Source organism: Gigantopelta aegis, chromosome 12 (genome assembly GCF_016097555.1).
Source record: "Gigantopelta aegis isolate Gae_Host chromosome 12, Gae_host_genome, whole genome shotgun sequence".
Taxonomy (NCBI): domain Eukaryota; kingdom Metazoa; phylum Mollusca; class Gastropoda; order Neomphalida; family Peltospiridae; genus Gigantopelta; species Gigantopelta aegis.
The window spans coordinates 18990139-19006801 of record NC_054710.1 but is presented as its reverse complement, the minus strand read 5'-3'; the positions used below and the strand labels follow the sequence as shown (position 1 = coordinate 19006801).

General features: G+C 36.2%; 1 protein-coding gene across 2 annotated transcripts in view; it reads left to right on the top strand.

Annotated features, from left to right (window-relative positions):
- Window positions 1–12448: 12448 nt before the first annotated feature.
- LOC121386779 (POU domain, class 2, transcription factor 1-like) overlaps window positions 12449–16663 on the top strand; it is a 69231-nt gene continuing 65016 nt past the window's right edge. Inside the window, exon 1 of one of the 2 annotated variants that reach the window (XM_041517793.1) lies at window positions 12449–12656. Coding sequence is in view for 1 of the 2 variants with exons in the window: in XM_041517792.1 (XP_041373726.1) it covers window positions 12815–12851 (37 nt within the window). In the remaining variant the exon portion in view is untranslated. Of the gene's footprint in view, window positions 12852–16663 lie in introns of both variants that reach the window. The other variant, XM_041517792.1, reaches the window with a different exon arrangement.

Below are 16663 nucleotides of genomic sequence, written 5' to 3'. Positions count from 1 at the left end.
CTATGTACTGTTGCGGTTGTGCATGCTGTCTGTTTGTAAACCCTAGTTTGGTGTTGAGGTTGTTCCTGATGTCCTAGGTCCCTGTTCTAATGTAATCCAACGGCTGTTCAAAGCCACCCATCCCCCCCCCCCCCATCCTTGGATTATAATGAAATACAAGGAGAGGGAGGTATACTAGCCTAACTATCAATTTTGAAGGGTATTCCCGTGTAGTGTACAGGGCCGTACCCTGACCAAAATCCATGGGGGGGGCACTAAATTTTATAAATAATGTTTAACATACTATAAAGATTAAACATTTCTATGCTATTACTGGAGATATATATATTAAAAAAAGGACAAGATTCTCAGGGGGGGGGGGGGCAGCTGCCCCCCCCCCCGCCCCCCCGGAGGGTACGGCCCTGATGTAAGTATTGGTTAAAAAGCCTAGTGCTTAGCATATCTTATTAGCAGCAAAAACAAATATCTATTATGAAATAAGGTAGATTATTGATGGTAAGAAAAATGTACGTAAGCAACTGTATACATATCGTGACTAATGGAATTTACCCGCTCCCACCTGAGATCCCCCTGACTATGGTTTCCCACTTATCTGGTATGAAGATTACATGGCTAGTTAATATCTTATAAATTGGACTTACTTAATTTCTATCTGGTTTTCTCGTTTCTTATCTGTATGTTCGCCTGGAACCCTAAATAACTCACCTCATTTTGCTGTAATAGAGTTTGTATTTGCTAGTACATGGTGCAGTACACGTTGCTTTTCCTGTTCTTTTAAATTCCGCCCCACAGGCGAAGAGACCCAGTGAACATTAGTACAAAGAGTTGTACTGAAAGTGAGTGTAGAAATTAGTTACAACACCAAACCAAATGCAGTTAATATTTTGTTGAAGAACGCTCGCCTGCAGTCAGATTGGTTGTCGGATCAACTGCTATCAAGAACATGCCCCGCCCCCCCCCCCCCCCCCCCCCCCCACGACGTCCAAGCCAGTTGCCCGGCCAAAACTAGTTAATCAAATGTCGTGGTCTGTACTGCCCTGCTTATGAGCAAGTGCATATAAATAGCCCCTTGCTGCTTTATAGTAAGAGTAACTTATGTGCCGGCAGCAGAATGATAACCCATGTAGTACGACTCGCGCTTGATGCACAGTCGGTCTAGAGTCGACCCTCGGTGGTGGGCCCATTGTGCTATTTCTCGTTCCAGCCAGTACGCCACATCTGAAGTAACAAAGTCCGTGGCATATGGGGCGCCATTTACTACTTTCTGATTTAGCTTACTGGTTTATAAACCCTTAACCTTTCAGTAATACAGCATAGCTAAATGCACTATATATTTGAACCTAATATCGCTCAAATTAAATCCTATATCCGTGAAAACTTCCCCAGAAAAAAACCCAACATTTATATACACTCGCGCACGCACTCACGCACGCACGCACAGGCTGGTTTTTGCCCGAATTAAACGAAAATGCCCTAATCTGGAAAACCTTTTTGTTTTCATAAAGGGACATTCCTGAGTTTGCTGTATTGTAAGATGTTTCCGACTAATAAAATATTTCTACAAGCAAACTTTGAAAGTATAAAAGTACTAAACGAATGCAACAGTTGAAAAACTCACTTTATTTGCGGTCTATATACAACAGTCAATTCAACTTTCTGGGTGAGTACACATGGTCACAAAAGCTTAGTGGGTAAAAATTAACAAAATGATACAAAGGTTGTGAATTCAAAATGGATCAAACAGCACACCAGGCATATGTAACACTTACATCATATCTGGAGCGGTAGTGAACAAGTGGGTTCATGTTAGCTTACTGAGAAATATTCTGTAAGCTTAGAAGAGATATAAATTATGCTTTCTTTGTTAACATGTTGAACGCTCACTTGGTCATCAATATTTTATTTATCTTTCTGGGGGGTTTTGCAGTAAAGCTACAAGTTTGTTAATAAACTGAACAAATATTTTATTTATCTTTCTGTTTGTTTTTGCAGTAAAGCTACAAGTTTGTTAATAAATTGAACAAATATTTAAAGGTGCAGACCCTAGTTTTAACCCGTAGAAAAAGACACTAAGTTTGGTTAATTTACAAACCTGTAACTCATTTGGATAAAGTTACAATAGAGTGAAAGAAGAGTCTGTGACGTTGAAAGCGGGAAATATCCTTAAAAATATATAGACTTGAATTCAAAGCAATAAGCGCTACTTCTCAGACGCACGTGCGTTTTTAAAAATATGAAAAATGCATTTTGTTTTTTATTACAAACACCAGGATGACCAGAAACACTTCAGTTCTACGGAAATGGATAAGCTAAAGAATATAATATAAGTAATGTTTGATTTCAGTGGTCATAAACGGCTCTTAATAGTGAACAAATATGCTGTAGTGTTTAAAAACTAGGGTCTGTCTCTTTAAGTAATACAAGTTTTCATGTTAAATGACACTGTAACATTCATGATGATTGGTATTCGATAAAGTTTCATGTACTGTGGCTTGAATACGAGTTGGTTGGTGAACTTCCTGGGCTCCGTTCCACGAAGCTATCTGAGTGCTAAGATCACATTAACTGATTAAGTGCATAGCTACCGTATGTACATAAGGTGATATTAGCGCTAAGATCACATTAACTGATTAAGTGCATAGCAACCGTATGTACATAAGGTGATATTAGCGCTAAGATCACAATAACTGATTAAGTGCATAGCTACCGTATGTACATAAGGTGATATTAGCGCTAAGATCGCTTCTTGGAACGTGGCCCTGGGCCAAATTTCACAAAACATCGTAAGCTTAGTTTTGCACGTAAACGTAAATCTACGACTAAACTACAATTCTTATTGCTATTATACTACAACTAATATAGTTTGAAACACACATATTTCATTTTCGTTTGTCTTTAAAATGCTCCATTTTGTTTAATGATGTAAATTTCTTCGTGAAATAGGTGCCAAACACGAGTAAATATATACCTGGTATAACGAATCTAGGAAAAAAAGTCACAGAAAAAAGTCACAATTTTCAATTAAGAGATTTTTGTTAAATGTTCTGTGATTTTAATGTTGGTGATCTTTCATCGAGTTGCGTATTTTGGCGAGACGGACGTGGGTCTGATCTGCAGCATGGTTGTGGGGTTTAACTGCTTCTGGGTGCTCTCTCTGTAAGTCTATTATCATAGAACCTCGACAATTACCACTAGATCTTTTGACACATTTCCACCACAACGTTGTTTTGCGAGTTGCATGTTTGGTATACATTTTGTGACCACCCTTATTGCTATGAATAACTTCCATATTAAATATACTTCTGATACTAGCACGCTGGAGAATATATCTATATATAGTGAAACACATTTAACCTTAGGCATTTTATAAATCATTTACAATAGGAAGCCCTTAGTTTAAATCTATCCTAATCAGTAAGCTAGACCCAAGCATCACCCCTGCACAATATGAAGACTCTTTCTTTAATCCTGCCTAATTGACCCTAATTAATAAGTGTAACAATTAGTCACCACCCATGCACAATATGATGCCACATTCAATACTCTACAAACCCATACATTTTGTTATATAAAAATTGTGACTTTTTTTCCTGTGATTTTTTTTCCTATACTAAATTGTGACTTTTTTTCCAGCCACCGGTATAACTGCTAGTCGTAGACGTAAACTTACGATGTTTTGTGAAATTGCCCCCAAAACGGTAACGCAATCTACGTAATGTTCTTTCTTACACGCCATGCATTTTTTAATTTATTTTTTATTGTTTTTTGGGGGGTTTTTTTAACTGACGCCGGTTTAGGAAGTTCTACTAATTTCTTAAACAACCACTAGGCTGCCAGGATTGGACTGAACTGCGGTTGGACACGGTGGGGGTGGGGTGGATGGGATGCCGGGAATTAGGGTATTCTTTGGGGCCATAGTCGTTTGGCCTTAGGTTTTGTGTAGGGCCGGACTCCCCTCCCTCCCGACCCTCACCTGGTCACACCAATGTTTAGAATATGACTGGCAGCCCCTTTTCCAAAATTAATTTAATATTTTTTTTGTATACTTGTGCCAACTCAATAGCCTTTCCTCTTAACCTCCCATGGGCTTAATGAATACTGTTTAATAATTACTATTAATTTTAAACCAGCCCATCTAAATTTGCGTGGGTTGTTAACACACGTACGTTTGTTAATAATTTCAAGACATACGAATGGCTGCTCCTAGGTGATGACCAGGTCATCAGTGCCATGCAGCCAATGAAAAACACGGTGGAAATATATTACACTGTGACGTATAGTTAACCTGACAATCATGTGTCTGTGACGCTTCTTTTTGCTTCTTTTTTTTAATATTTATTTTCCCCAGTCCATTCTGACCATGTCAAGGTTGGGGAGCCTTGAATTCATTTTTAAAAAAAAAAAAAATTATTGTCCCCAGACCACTAGACAGTGCCAGGGTTGGGGAGCTCTGATACACCGCCTTACAATTTATCTTAAAATTAATATTCATACATGTGTAAACATACATACATATATACAAACATACACACATACATACGCATACACGCACGCACGTACGCACTCACATTACATTCTATTCTGATATATGCAGGTACAAATCAAAATAAAATAGTACTTCCTTTTATGCACGTCTTATGGTCCAGGACTTTTAAAAAAGAAAAAGAAAAAAAGGGTAACAACGAGAGAAGAAGAAGAAGAAAAACAAGGAAAACAAGAAAAACAAGAAGAAGAAAATAAAAAAAAGAAGAAGAAGAGGAAAAAACAACAAAAGTTGATAATGAGTAACGAAGCAGAATTAAACTGATGATAATAACAACAGGAACAGCAGTCGGGCCTGTGTTGGAATGTTATATGAACATGCAATTACAAAAAGTGTTTCCTTTGAGTAGATCGTTATCTGAGTGTAATGGGTTTTTTCCTCTTTCTTTCACTATATAAAAAGGTTGAGCCATTGTGCCCATTCTTTATTAAACTTTTCATAGTTGCATTTTTTGAAATAAATATATTTCTCAATTTCAAATTTGTTTTCCAACACGTTTTGAACGGACGCGATAGTTAATTTTTTTTCTTGCATTTTCGTACAGTATATATAATATTTAATGTTAATAATTAGCCAGTTAATTATATTAACGTTCTTTTTGTTAATAATACCAAACATAACAATATGTTTGTCAAAGTGGACAACAATTCCTGTTTTGGACAAAACCCAGTCTTCTACAGCTTTCCATAAAGTATTAACCTGAGTGCATTCATAGAAAAGATGTTGTAGAGTTTCTGGGAAGTTATTACAGAATATACACATATTAGAATCTACATAATGAATCATATATAGAAAAGTGTTTGTTGCTAAAATCCGATGTAGGATGCGATACTGAAACCATAATAAAGTTGTATCATTAATGCTTTGGAAAGGTAATTCATAGTATTGTTCCCAATCACTTGAGTCAAAATTAAATCCTTGATTTCTATATTTTATCTGCGCTTTTGGGATTATGTGTTTATGGTTGAGTATGCAATACATGTCCGTACATCCCTGTTTACTTTTCAAAATAAGTCTTAACCTAAAAGGAAAAATTGGATTATTCACTTTTTTGAAACGATCGTCCCTTAAATCACTAAATGTTAAAACCTTTCCCTGGGTCTGGCAATGATATTAGCAAATATATTAGCTTGGGTATTATTAAGGTTTTAAGAACAGTTATTCTCCCCAAAACCGTTAATTTTCTAATGGACCATAATTTTTATTAATTTTTGAATTTCCATTACTTTAATATTATAATTTAGATGCATGATATGTTCCAAGGTAACAGAAATTAATACCAAGTATACAAAAATCTGTTGCCCCCCATTCCAACTTCCATCGTGCATGGTGAAAAACCTCGTTAGAGAACTTTTTACTTCCAATCCATATGGCTTTTGATTTAGAATAATTTATTTTTACGTGCGTAATAATCTAAAACTTTAAATGTACCGTACAAGGACTCGGGAGATCCGTCAAGAATGAAGCTTGTGTCATCGGCGTATTGCGATATAAGGTATTCTTGGCCGTCTATATCAATACCTTTAATGGCTTCGTTATTTTTAACAATAATAGCTAAAATTTAAGCACAAATAATAAAAATATATGGCGACAACGAGTCCCCTTGTCTACACCCCCTTTCTAGCATGAACGGTTCAGACAGAAAACCATTTTGCAATATTCTTGATAAGGAGTTGTTATACAATGTTTTGATCCAATTTTTAATCGAAGATTTAAAATTAAAAATATCAAGTACTTTATTTATGAATGACCACGATACCGAATCAAAGGCCTTCTCGAAATCGACAAGTAGCAATAAACCTGGAATGTTCTGTGTTTCAGTGTACTGCATAATGTCGTATATGAGTCTAATGTTTTCTCCAATATATCGTCCTTTAATAAAGCCGGTTTGATCATTATTTATTATTTTATCTAATACCTGTTTTATCCTGTTTGCGATACAGCCGGATGCCATTTTATAAGTACAGTAAGTTAACGGCCTCCAGTTTTTAAGAAATTCTTTAGGTTTATTTGCTTTGGGGACACATGTAATTATACCTAATTTTTGTACACTGGACATTTCCTTACTAGAGTAACTATGGTTAATAGACCTGACTATAAAGTGACTGAGATCAGTCCAGAAGAATTTAAAGAACTCTGCAGTAAATCCATCAGATCCAGGACTTTTATCGTTTTTCATAGTTTTGAGAAATGCTAGTACTTCTGAGTATTTTAATTCACCTTCTAATTGATTCTTCATCAGTTAATTTATTAAAGTTTAATCCACCCATTTTTTCTATTATATCGTTGTCATCTTGTCCTTCTGGTGCGCTGTAAAGTTTTCGATTGAAAGCTCTAATTTCTTTAAGAATTTCTTCTTGATCTCGGATTTCTTTTCCATTTTCTAAACGTATTCTTGAAACGAGTTTGCTAAAATAGTTCCTTGATTCTAAGTTACAAAAATATTTTGTTGGTTTTTCTCCTTCTTCTATCCACTTTGCGCGTGACCGAATATAATGACCTTTAAGCTTTTCTCTTCGCAGTTCCATTAATACATAAGTGGTTTTTTTCAAAAAAAATTGAATCAATATTTTCTTCTTCCTCCAAACGTTTAATATCATCGCACAACTTAGTTTCTAATTCATTATTTTGTTTCTTTTTAAAAGCTGCATAAGATATTGTTTTACCTCTTATTTCCATGAGCAGTGTTTCTAAGAAAAGTTGGTCTTTACAGAAAAATGGATTTCATCATCCGAAATCAATTCTAGTTTTTCATAATTATATACTGGTACTGCATATTGGTATTTAATTTTTGTGATTGTATCCTTTACTAGATTAACATAATCTTTACATAATAGCAATGAATTATTGAATTTCCACAGACCTCTACCTGTTTTAAATTGGTTTAGCTGCATAAATAAAACTACTGCTGAGTGGTCTGAGCGATAGCTGTTTTCAGCTATTATTTTCTCTGCAGTTGGCATTAAATTATTTGTTATAAGGAAAAAATCTAATCTGGCTTGTTTTGGCGGTGTCTTTTTTCTCCAAGTATATCGTCTAAAATTTGGAAATAATTCTCTAAATGCATCCTTTACATCAAACATTTCCATATTTTCAACAACTACTTTTTGAGCCTTTGGGTGGTTAACATGTAATTATTTTTTGTGTCCAAGTCTTGATTTAATACTAGATTAAAGTCTCCACATACTATGAATTTATCGTTTCCAAATTGTACAATATACTCAAATATGTTTTGAAAGAAAATTATGTTGTCATCATTTGGTCCATATATATTTGCTAGTGTAATTCTTTCACCTTCAATTGTAATATCTATTAAAATAAAATTCCCCACGTTGTCCGTTTTAATTTTGTGTACACTATATTCGAATTCATGGCCTTACATCAAAGTGATATAATTTATATACAAGTACATATATCTAATGTGTGGTATAATAATGTTATATAGTCAGTCATGACGCACAGAATGGAAAGGACTGGGAAATATAGAAGAAGAAAGAAAATATAATGGTTAAAACACATAATAATAAATTAATAAGTAAACACAAACTAATAAATACATGGGGGGGGGGGGGGGGGGGGGTTATTTATATTAGCGCGAAACGAAAAAAGACCTGGAATTTTAAACAAGCTATTATTAGGAAATAGTTGCAGTCAAACAGATTAAACAATGGTGTCCATTGTTCATTAAATATTTCGTAATTGCAATTCTTGTATAAAATTAATATTTTTATTTCAAACTTGTTTCGCAAAATATTTTTAACTCCATTGATATTTAATATTTTGTCTGTACTTTCATACAATAGATATAATATCTAATGTTGATAATCAACCAATTTACAAAGTTACTATTTTCGTCATAACAATATCTTGACTAAAAATAATGTCAATTCCTGTTTCAGTCAATATCCATTCTCGTATTGATTCCCAAATATGGTTAACCTTGTTACAGTCAAAGAAAAGATGTTGTATCGTTTCACATGAAGCTTTGCAGACGTCGCAAGCATTAGAATCCACATAATGTACCATATACAAAAATGTATTAGTAGTTAAGATTCTGTGTACTATTCTATACTGAAATCATGATAATGTTGTATCTTTTACACATCGAAAAGGAATAACATAATACTTTTCCTATTTCTTTGGAATGACAGTTTGTGAATTTAACATATCATACACATGTTTACAACCGTTTTTGTCTTTTAATAAACGTTTTATCTTAAGCGGGATTACAAGATTTTTAAGACTTGTGAAAGTGTCATCGTTTATGTTTTCTAATTTGTTTATAAATGATTTAACAGCATTTGTTATTGACGCATATTCTGAGAAATTTGTATTTATATGATACTTTGTTATAAATTGTTCGTATGTTAAAACATTACCTTGTTCGTTTAATAAATCATTAATAAATGTGATACCATTATTGATATAATGTTTGTATATAAATGGTTTGTTACCTATACATATTTTGCTGTTATTCCAGATATTAATACTTTGTGAGTTTTGAACTTTTTGTATATCTATCCAGCTGGACAGGGTTTCTGTCTGTGACGCTTAAGTTGGCTACAAGTGCAAGGGCTATAAATAACTTTTAGTCGAACAAGATGTTAAAATTTGCTTAAAATCTGGTTTTTGAGGATATGTAAGAAATAGAATAATACATTCGTGTCCGTTAGATAACATTTATCTCGCAACTCGTTTAAAAAGGTATCAAACTCGCTTTCGCTCGTTAGAAATAGTTTAAAACAACTCGTTGTGAGATAAATGATATCTAACGGCCACTCATGTATTATTCTCTGTATATTATAACATGCCTGGCAGAGAACAATGAATGCTATTGTTGTTACATTGTACGTGATTTGAAGATCTGGGATGTAATTAAATACAACTGCACTGATGAAACATTGCTTTTAATGCTAGGAGTGGATTTTCCATTTATATGTCTGCAAATGTTACACAAACGACCTAATTATAGCCGTATTGTTACTTGTAGATTGATACTACAAGTTTTCCATTGGTTCTATTTACATACTATTATCTGAATAAAGGCATATCATATCATAATTTAACCACAAAATGTTCAAATGGGCATAAGAAATCTAACTTGATATATGCCAGAAGTGTAACGATATACCACCATTTAACATGTTCAATGTGGTGATAATCGTGTGGTACTGAGCTAAAGCTAAACTGTATTATTCAGAAAACCAAAGAAATATAGTTAAGCTTGCCTAACCATTTTGTTTCACGAATTTCTTAAACTTACAGTATCAAATTTAAAGGAGGGGAAACTGAGGTTTTTTTGTTTTTTTTCAACAATGGGAATGTTGACAGTTCAAAGATGTTAGTTTTGCCTGTATGTTGTTTACTTGACTATCTTAGCTATACAAACATAAACATAGCTTCTGTTGTGAAATAAAATGTAAAACATGTGGAATTCATTCAGTGTTAAATCCTTGTTGTGTTTTCTTGTATTCTCCATAATTGCTGATGTTTTTCATGATATATAGTGTTACATATGACTGGTGTGCTGTTTGATCCATTTTGAATTCACAACCTTTGTATCATTTTGTTAATTTTTACCCACTAAGCTTTTGTGACCATGTGTACTCACCCAGAAAGTTGAATTGACTGTAGTATATAGACAGCAAATAAAGTGAGGTTTTCAACTGTTGAATTCGTTTAGTACTTTTATACTTCTATATTTCTATATTTCTACAAGCAAACTTTGAAAACATTAATTAGTCGGAAATATCTTACAATACAGCAAACTCAGGACTGTCCCTTTAATATGAAAACAAAAAGGCATTTTCGTTTAATTCGGGCAAAAATCAGCCTGTGCGTGCGTGAGTGTGTGTGTATATAAAATAATTATATATTTTTTTCACGGATATAGAATTTAATTTGAGCGATATTAGGTTCAAATATATAATACATTTAGCCATGCTATACATATTACTGGAAAGTGAAAAACGGCGCCCCACATGCCACGGACTTTATTACTTCAGATGTGGTGCACTGGTTGGAACGAGAAATAGCCCAATGGGCCCACCGACGGGGATCGATCCCACACCGACCGCGCGCTTTACCACTTGGCTACGTCCCGCCCCTGCAGTTATTGGATGGCAAACGCAGTTATATCGACGCATGGTCACAGATGGAATCTGCTGTCGCCACATGGCTACTCTTTCCAAATAGGACCGGCCTCGGTGGCGTCGTGGTTAGACCATCGGTCTACAGGCTGGTAGGTACTGGGTTCGGATCCCAGTCGAGGCATGGGATTTTTAATCAAGATACCGACTCCAAACCTTGAGTGAGTGCTCCGCAAGGCTCAATAGGTAGGTGTAAACCACTTGCACCGACCAGTGATCCATAACTGGTTTAACAAAGGCCATGGTTTGTGCTATTTTGCCTGTGGGAAGCGCAAATAAAAGATCCCTTGCTGCTAATCGGAAAGAGTAGCCCATGTAAAATGTGTTGAGTGCGTCGTTAAATAAAACATTTCTTTCTTTCCAAATAGCAGCAAGGAATCTTTATGTGCACTTCCCACATCCCACAAACAGGATAGCACAACCACGTCCTTTGATGGACCAGTTATGGATCACTGGTTGGGACGGGAAATAATCAAACGGGCCCACTGAGGAGGATCGAACCTTCAGCAAATGGAACCTCAGATAAACGTTCTTGTTACGTCCCGCTTCCTAACTTGCATAAGATCATATCATTTCATTGTATAAATACAGAGTCGAGTTGCATTTTCCTCGGGTGCTGTTGGACGAATAATGTTGCAATCGTGTTCACATCTATATCTTGGTCATAATGAACAGTTAGGAGCGCCAAATTAGAAAGGCGCCCCAGTCCCACAGCCGTACGTATGTATGCGTGTAGTCTCCGGAGTGTGCTAAAGCTTCCTTCACACTCTCACGAAGTAACCGGTGATGTGCATGCGATCTTTAGAAGAATGAAGATATTTGGAAACATCGTTTTATTATATAACATTTAGTGAAATATCTTAAAATGTTGATGAAATAAAAGTGATTAGGCTATTAATCATCGGCTATTGGATGTCAAACATTTGGTAATTCTGACTCGAAGTCAATAGAGGAAACCTGCGACATTTTCTTAATGCCGCAAGGGATCTTTTATATGCACTTTCCCACAGATAGGAAAACACATACCACGGCCTTTGTTCAATTGTGGTGCACTGGTTGGAACGAGAAAAAACCCAATCAGTTGAACGAATTCACTGAAGTGGTTCGATCCTGCGACGCAAGCACCTCAAGCGAACGCTCAACCGACTTAGCTAAATCCCACCTCTCTGACCAAAAAAAGAAGAACAAATAACTGCAGTTAATCTATGCTTCCACTCTAATCTGTAAACTAACTAATATTGTTACGTCATATGTTGTCAGTTTAGACTGACTTTCTGAAGACCTTTATGTATCTGTTATCTTGTAATAAAATGCACTTTTAATCTAATTATGCCCTTCTCTTTTTGAATCGTATATAATACATTATTAACCATACCGCATAACTGATTTGATGAATGAGGAGTCCGACGGGTAGCAAACCCGGCTACGTTATCCCGGTCATTTGGGAACAAGGACTTTTATATGTTACGTAAAATCCTTCTTTTTCTTTCTTTTTTCATTTGAGCGGAAGTCTCAATCCTGCGGGGGTGGGGGAGGGGGTGGAGATCGTCCGCCCCCCCCCCCCCCCCCCGGCTACGGGCCTGCTGTTTAGTTTTAGATGTGTGCGTTTGTTGATTCTTTACTATAATATAATCATTGTGCTTTGTAGACTCCGTATTTAGGCCTAACCGTAATTAATCCTGGTTACAGGCTTGCACAGTCACGATTTTTTTTTTTGGGGGGGGGGGGGGTAACTTTTAACGGAGCGTGACGTTAGTAAACGGTCTTGAGCTTTTTTTCTTTTTTTTTCAACGGGAGTAAATACATTACGTTCCAGCGGGAAAATCTTCTATTGAGAATAAACTATTATAAAGGTTAGGAAAATAGCTTTCAGTTTTAAGGTCAAGACTTCGGGTCATTTCGGAAACTTTTACTGGAACGGGCACATCTGGTTATCGTCTGTGTGTGATGATTCAGAATTTGAGGTAGCAGGCAGTTTGCTTGTTTTTACTTGTTTTCAAATTAATTAGTTGAGTGTCCGAGCCTTCCGGACCAAACGCCGAGAGTCTTCAAACTGCATATGGTCGACTAATTAGTTTCCGTCGTGTTCCGAAAAATAATTTGGTAGATTTTATTATTCAAAATGGCGGACTCAACGTCGGCTCCTAATGAAAAAGCAGGTAATAATCAGGTTTTTACATATTCATATTTCCATGTTAGCATAATATATTCCTTGTTCTTTGATTAACAGCTCCGCTAATTGTATTAATTAGTGTTTTATGCTAAGAGAGACTGTCTGTTGTTAATTTTCTGTCTTTATGATTGAGATCTTTTGGCAGGTGCGTCGTCTTTTGAAGATAACCGATGTTATTTACGAACAAACGACGCGCGCTCGTGCTCGCTGATATGTATGCATGCAAATTCAGGTCAAGCTATAATAGAAGCCAAATACAACAGCACGTGTTGTTAAGTACACATTCGCTGTGTATTAATTAAAAATATTACCGTATGTCTCTTTTTCGTGAGTCCTGTCAGTTTGCGATGAACTGTTCGGCATTCGTCGCATTGCCCGTCGATTTGGGCCTATATAATTGACAGTTGCTACCATGTCGGTTTTAAAAGAAATATTTAAATTTGGAAGAGGAACACAAGTCATTGCAATTAAAGGGACATTCCTGAGTTTGCTGCAATTTTTAAGATGTTATCAACTAAAAGACTTTTTTAACCATTGTAATTACATATCAAATATATTTTTCTGCATAAAATATTAGTGGCTGTATATTTAATATTAAATGTGTTTCTGATCCTTCTAATATTTGTACTAAAGTCTGAACCAAATTGTTGACAACTATACTGGGGTACCACCATATCGCGGTACTTAACTATTTGGAAGAAATAAAGAAATGCACTAACAATAGTAACATATATATAATATGAAGGTAAATATTCTTGGGTTGCAATTTTTGCTATATCTGCATCATGTCCATGCCATCCTGTTGACAAATAAATGCAGCTCTAACATTAAAACACAATCTAATTAAAATTAATTACGAATGCCTTATTTAGACCAGCAGAACTAATTTTAATCAGATTGCTAACAACACTGCGTAGTCTCCAATGTCCAAGTAACATTTCGTCTGTAAATAATAATTTAAATATTGACCAATCACACTTTGCCTTTTATAACGTTATTTGGGAGCATACAAATTCTAAAAATATCGGGTGAGTCAATTTTAGTGGCCGCAGTACAGCGAACTATACCAATACGTACAGGATGGGTTATTAGTCTTCAATTTTACATTACAAATTATTTATTTTATAAAATAAAACATGTTTTAAGGCATTTGTAATTCACACGAAACATGTATACCCTCAGGATAATTTGGAATGTTTTCAAATTATTTTTAAATCACTGGCATGATTCTGCAAGTAAGGTTTTGATTGGTGGACATGAGCTCCAACTGGCTGCTGCTAGATCCACATGTAATAGTGGAGCTAATTTTAATTAGATTGATTAAAACAGTTGATGGAAGTACGCCATAGCACTGGTTTCCGTTCAAGGGAGGTTACCACGATATCACGGTAAATCGCAAACGTTACAATACGGTGGACCACACAGGTCAAAATTGGGATGCAGATGATTCGTCCTCGGTTATTTACCATATATTTCGTCCACGGACTAAATAAATGTACGGACACTTTTTTTTAGTGAAATATCGACAGAGAATTGTGAGAAAAGTGCAGATTGTAACCTACCCTAGCTTTGCCATGCCCATATCTCTGACATCGCCAGTGGCTTTGTCTGCGTATGATGTGGACAATTTGATAGACATAGTCTATTATAGTTATAATATTGTAATTATAATAGGGAATGGGACAATTAAAGTAAATTTATGGTTATTGTATCTCAAAATTAATAATAATAATTATATACACACACACACACACACACACACACACACACACACACACACACACACACACACACACACACACACATACATACACACATACACATATATAGTTTCAGTTTCATATACTAGTAGTTTACCACAAAACAGAAATAATTAACCATTTCAATCGCTAAGAAATTTATACCATTTTAGATTTATTGGTCTAAATGTTATAATCGAGTGGACAAATTGTCCGAGGTGGGTGGACAAATTGTCTTGAAAGCTAAAAAAATAGCTCTTTTTGTAAACACATTTGTAGTAATGTCTAGTAAACAAACTTCAACACAAGAACAAAGAAAAGTCAACTTAAAACGTTTTGTTTTTCAGTTGTAGTAACATATTTACATTTTCCAATGGAAAAGTCGGTAATAATAATTATTCTTCTTCTACAAGACAGTGTGGGCAGTTTTTAAAATTGTTCATCATATTAGTAAGATTCAACAGTTATATAATCAATATTTATTGAGTGAAACCAAGAATAAAACACATAACTTTTAATATGTTCTGTTTAAATTGCCAATAAATATAGGCATGGCCCTTAAATGTTTCCATACTTTTCTAGAGATCGCGTGTTCTAAATATAGTAACATTGTGACTGTGTATAGACTCGTTTTGATTGTCAACAACCAGACGAGTCTGATAACTGTCGGAGCAGAATTGTACGCGTGTATGTTAGGTACTGAAGCTATTTATAAGCATGGGGGTGTCAGTAAAATCACACACTCTGTTATTTTATGACCAAACAGTAAAACTATGAATACTTACCCAAAATTTTGACATTTTTTCAAATTTGTTAACGGGCAAAATGGTGTGTTGTCTGTCATCACATTTCTAATAATAAACGTGCCACCAGGGGGCTTTGTGCAAGGAGTATACAATAAATTACTCTCCTACCTTTAATTACCGTTACATTCCCCCCAAATTTTGTCCAAACACAAGTTGTGAAAAAACCATTTCATTGACACAGATTCCACATATGAGACTGTAACCATGTCGCCAGTATCCAGTGGTAGAAATTAAGAAATATTTTCACTGATCCGGACAGGGCCATAGCTAGGATTTTTTGTTTGGGGGGGGGAGGGGCAATAGTCTAAAACTCCTTTTCTTTAAATTTCTATAATGCTTTCCAAATTTTTAGTTATGGCCCTGCTGGGGGACTAGTAGCTGAGAAAAGTTACTAGTCCCCAGGAAAAATCACTAGCTCCCTACCACCCCCACTTTATTATTGAAGCTATATGGGATCTAGCAAGTTGTTCAAGGATTCAATTTTACTTTTAAGTAATGTTTTGTTTTATTTAACGACGTCACTAGAGCACATTGATTTTTTATATCTTATCATCGACTATTGGACGTCAAACATATTGTCATTCTGACATTTTTTTTAGAGTAAACCTGCTGTTGCCACATAGGCTACTCTTTTACAACAGGCAGCAAGGGATCTTTTATTTGCACTTCCCACAGGCAGGATAGCACAAACCATGGCCTTTGTTGAACCAGTTGTGGATCACTCGTCGGTGTAAGTGGTTTACACCTATCCATTGAGCCTTGCGGAGCACTCACTCAGGGTTTGGAGTCGGGTATCTGGATTAAAAATCCCATGTCTTGACTGGGATCCGAACCCAGTACCTACCAGCTGATCGGTGTCCCTCTACACTGGGTCTGGGTGTGACCACTGGTTCGATCCCTTACAGCGGTGCCATAAGATTGGCCCTTATAAGGGCGGGTGGGGGTGTCGAGCTGTGGGCTCTGGAGAGTTAGGGCTGGCCGGCGGGTGGGGGTGTCGAACTGTGGGCTCTGGAGAGTCAGGGCTGGCCGGTGGGTGGGGATGTCGAACCGTGGGCTCTGGAGAGTCAGGGGTGGGTGGGGGTGTCGAACCGTGGGCTCTGAAGAGTCATGGCTGGCCGGTGGGAGGGGGGTGTCGAACTGTGGGCTCTGGAGAGTCGGGGCTGGCTGGCGGGTAGGGGTGTCGAACCGTGGGCTCTGGAGAGTCGGGGCTGGCCGGTGGGTGGGGGTATCGAACTGTGGGTTCTGGAGAGTCA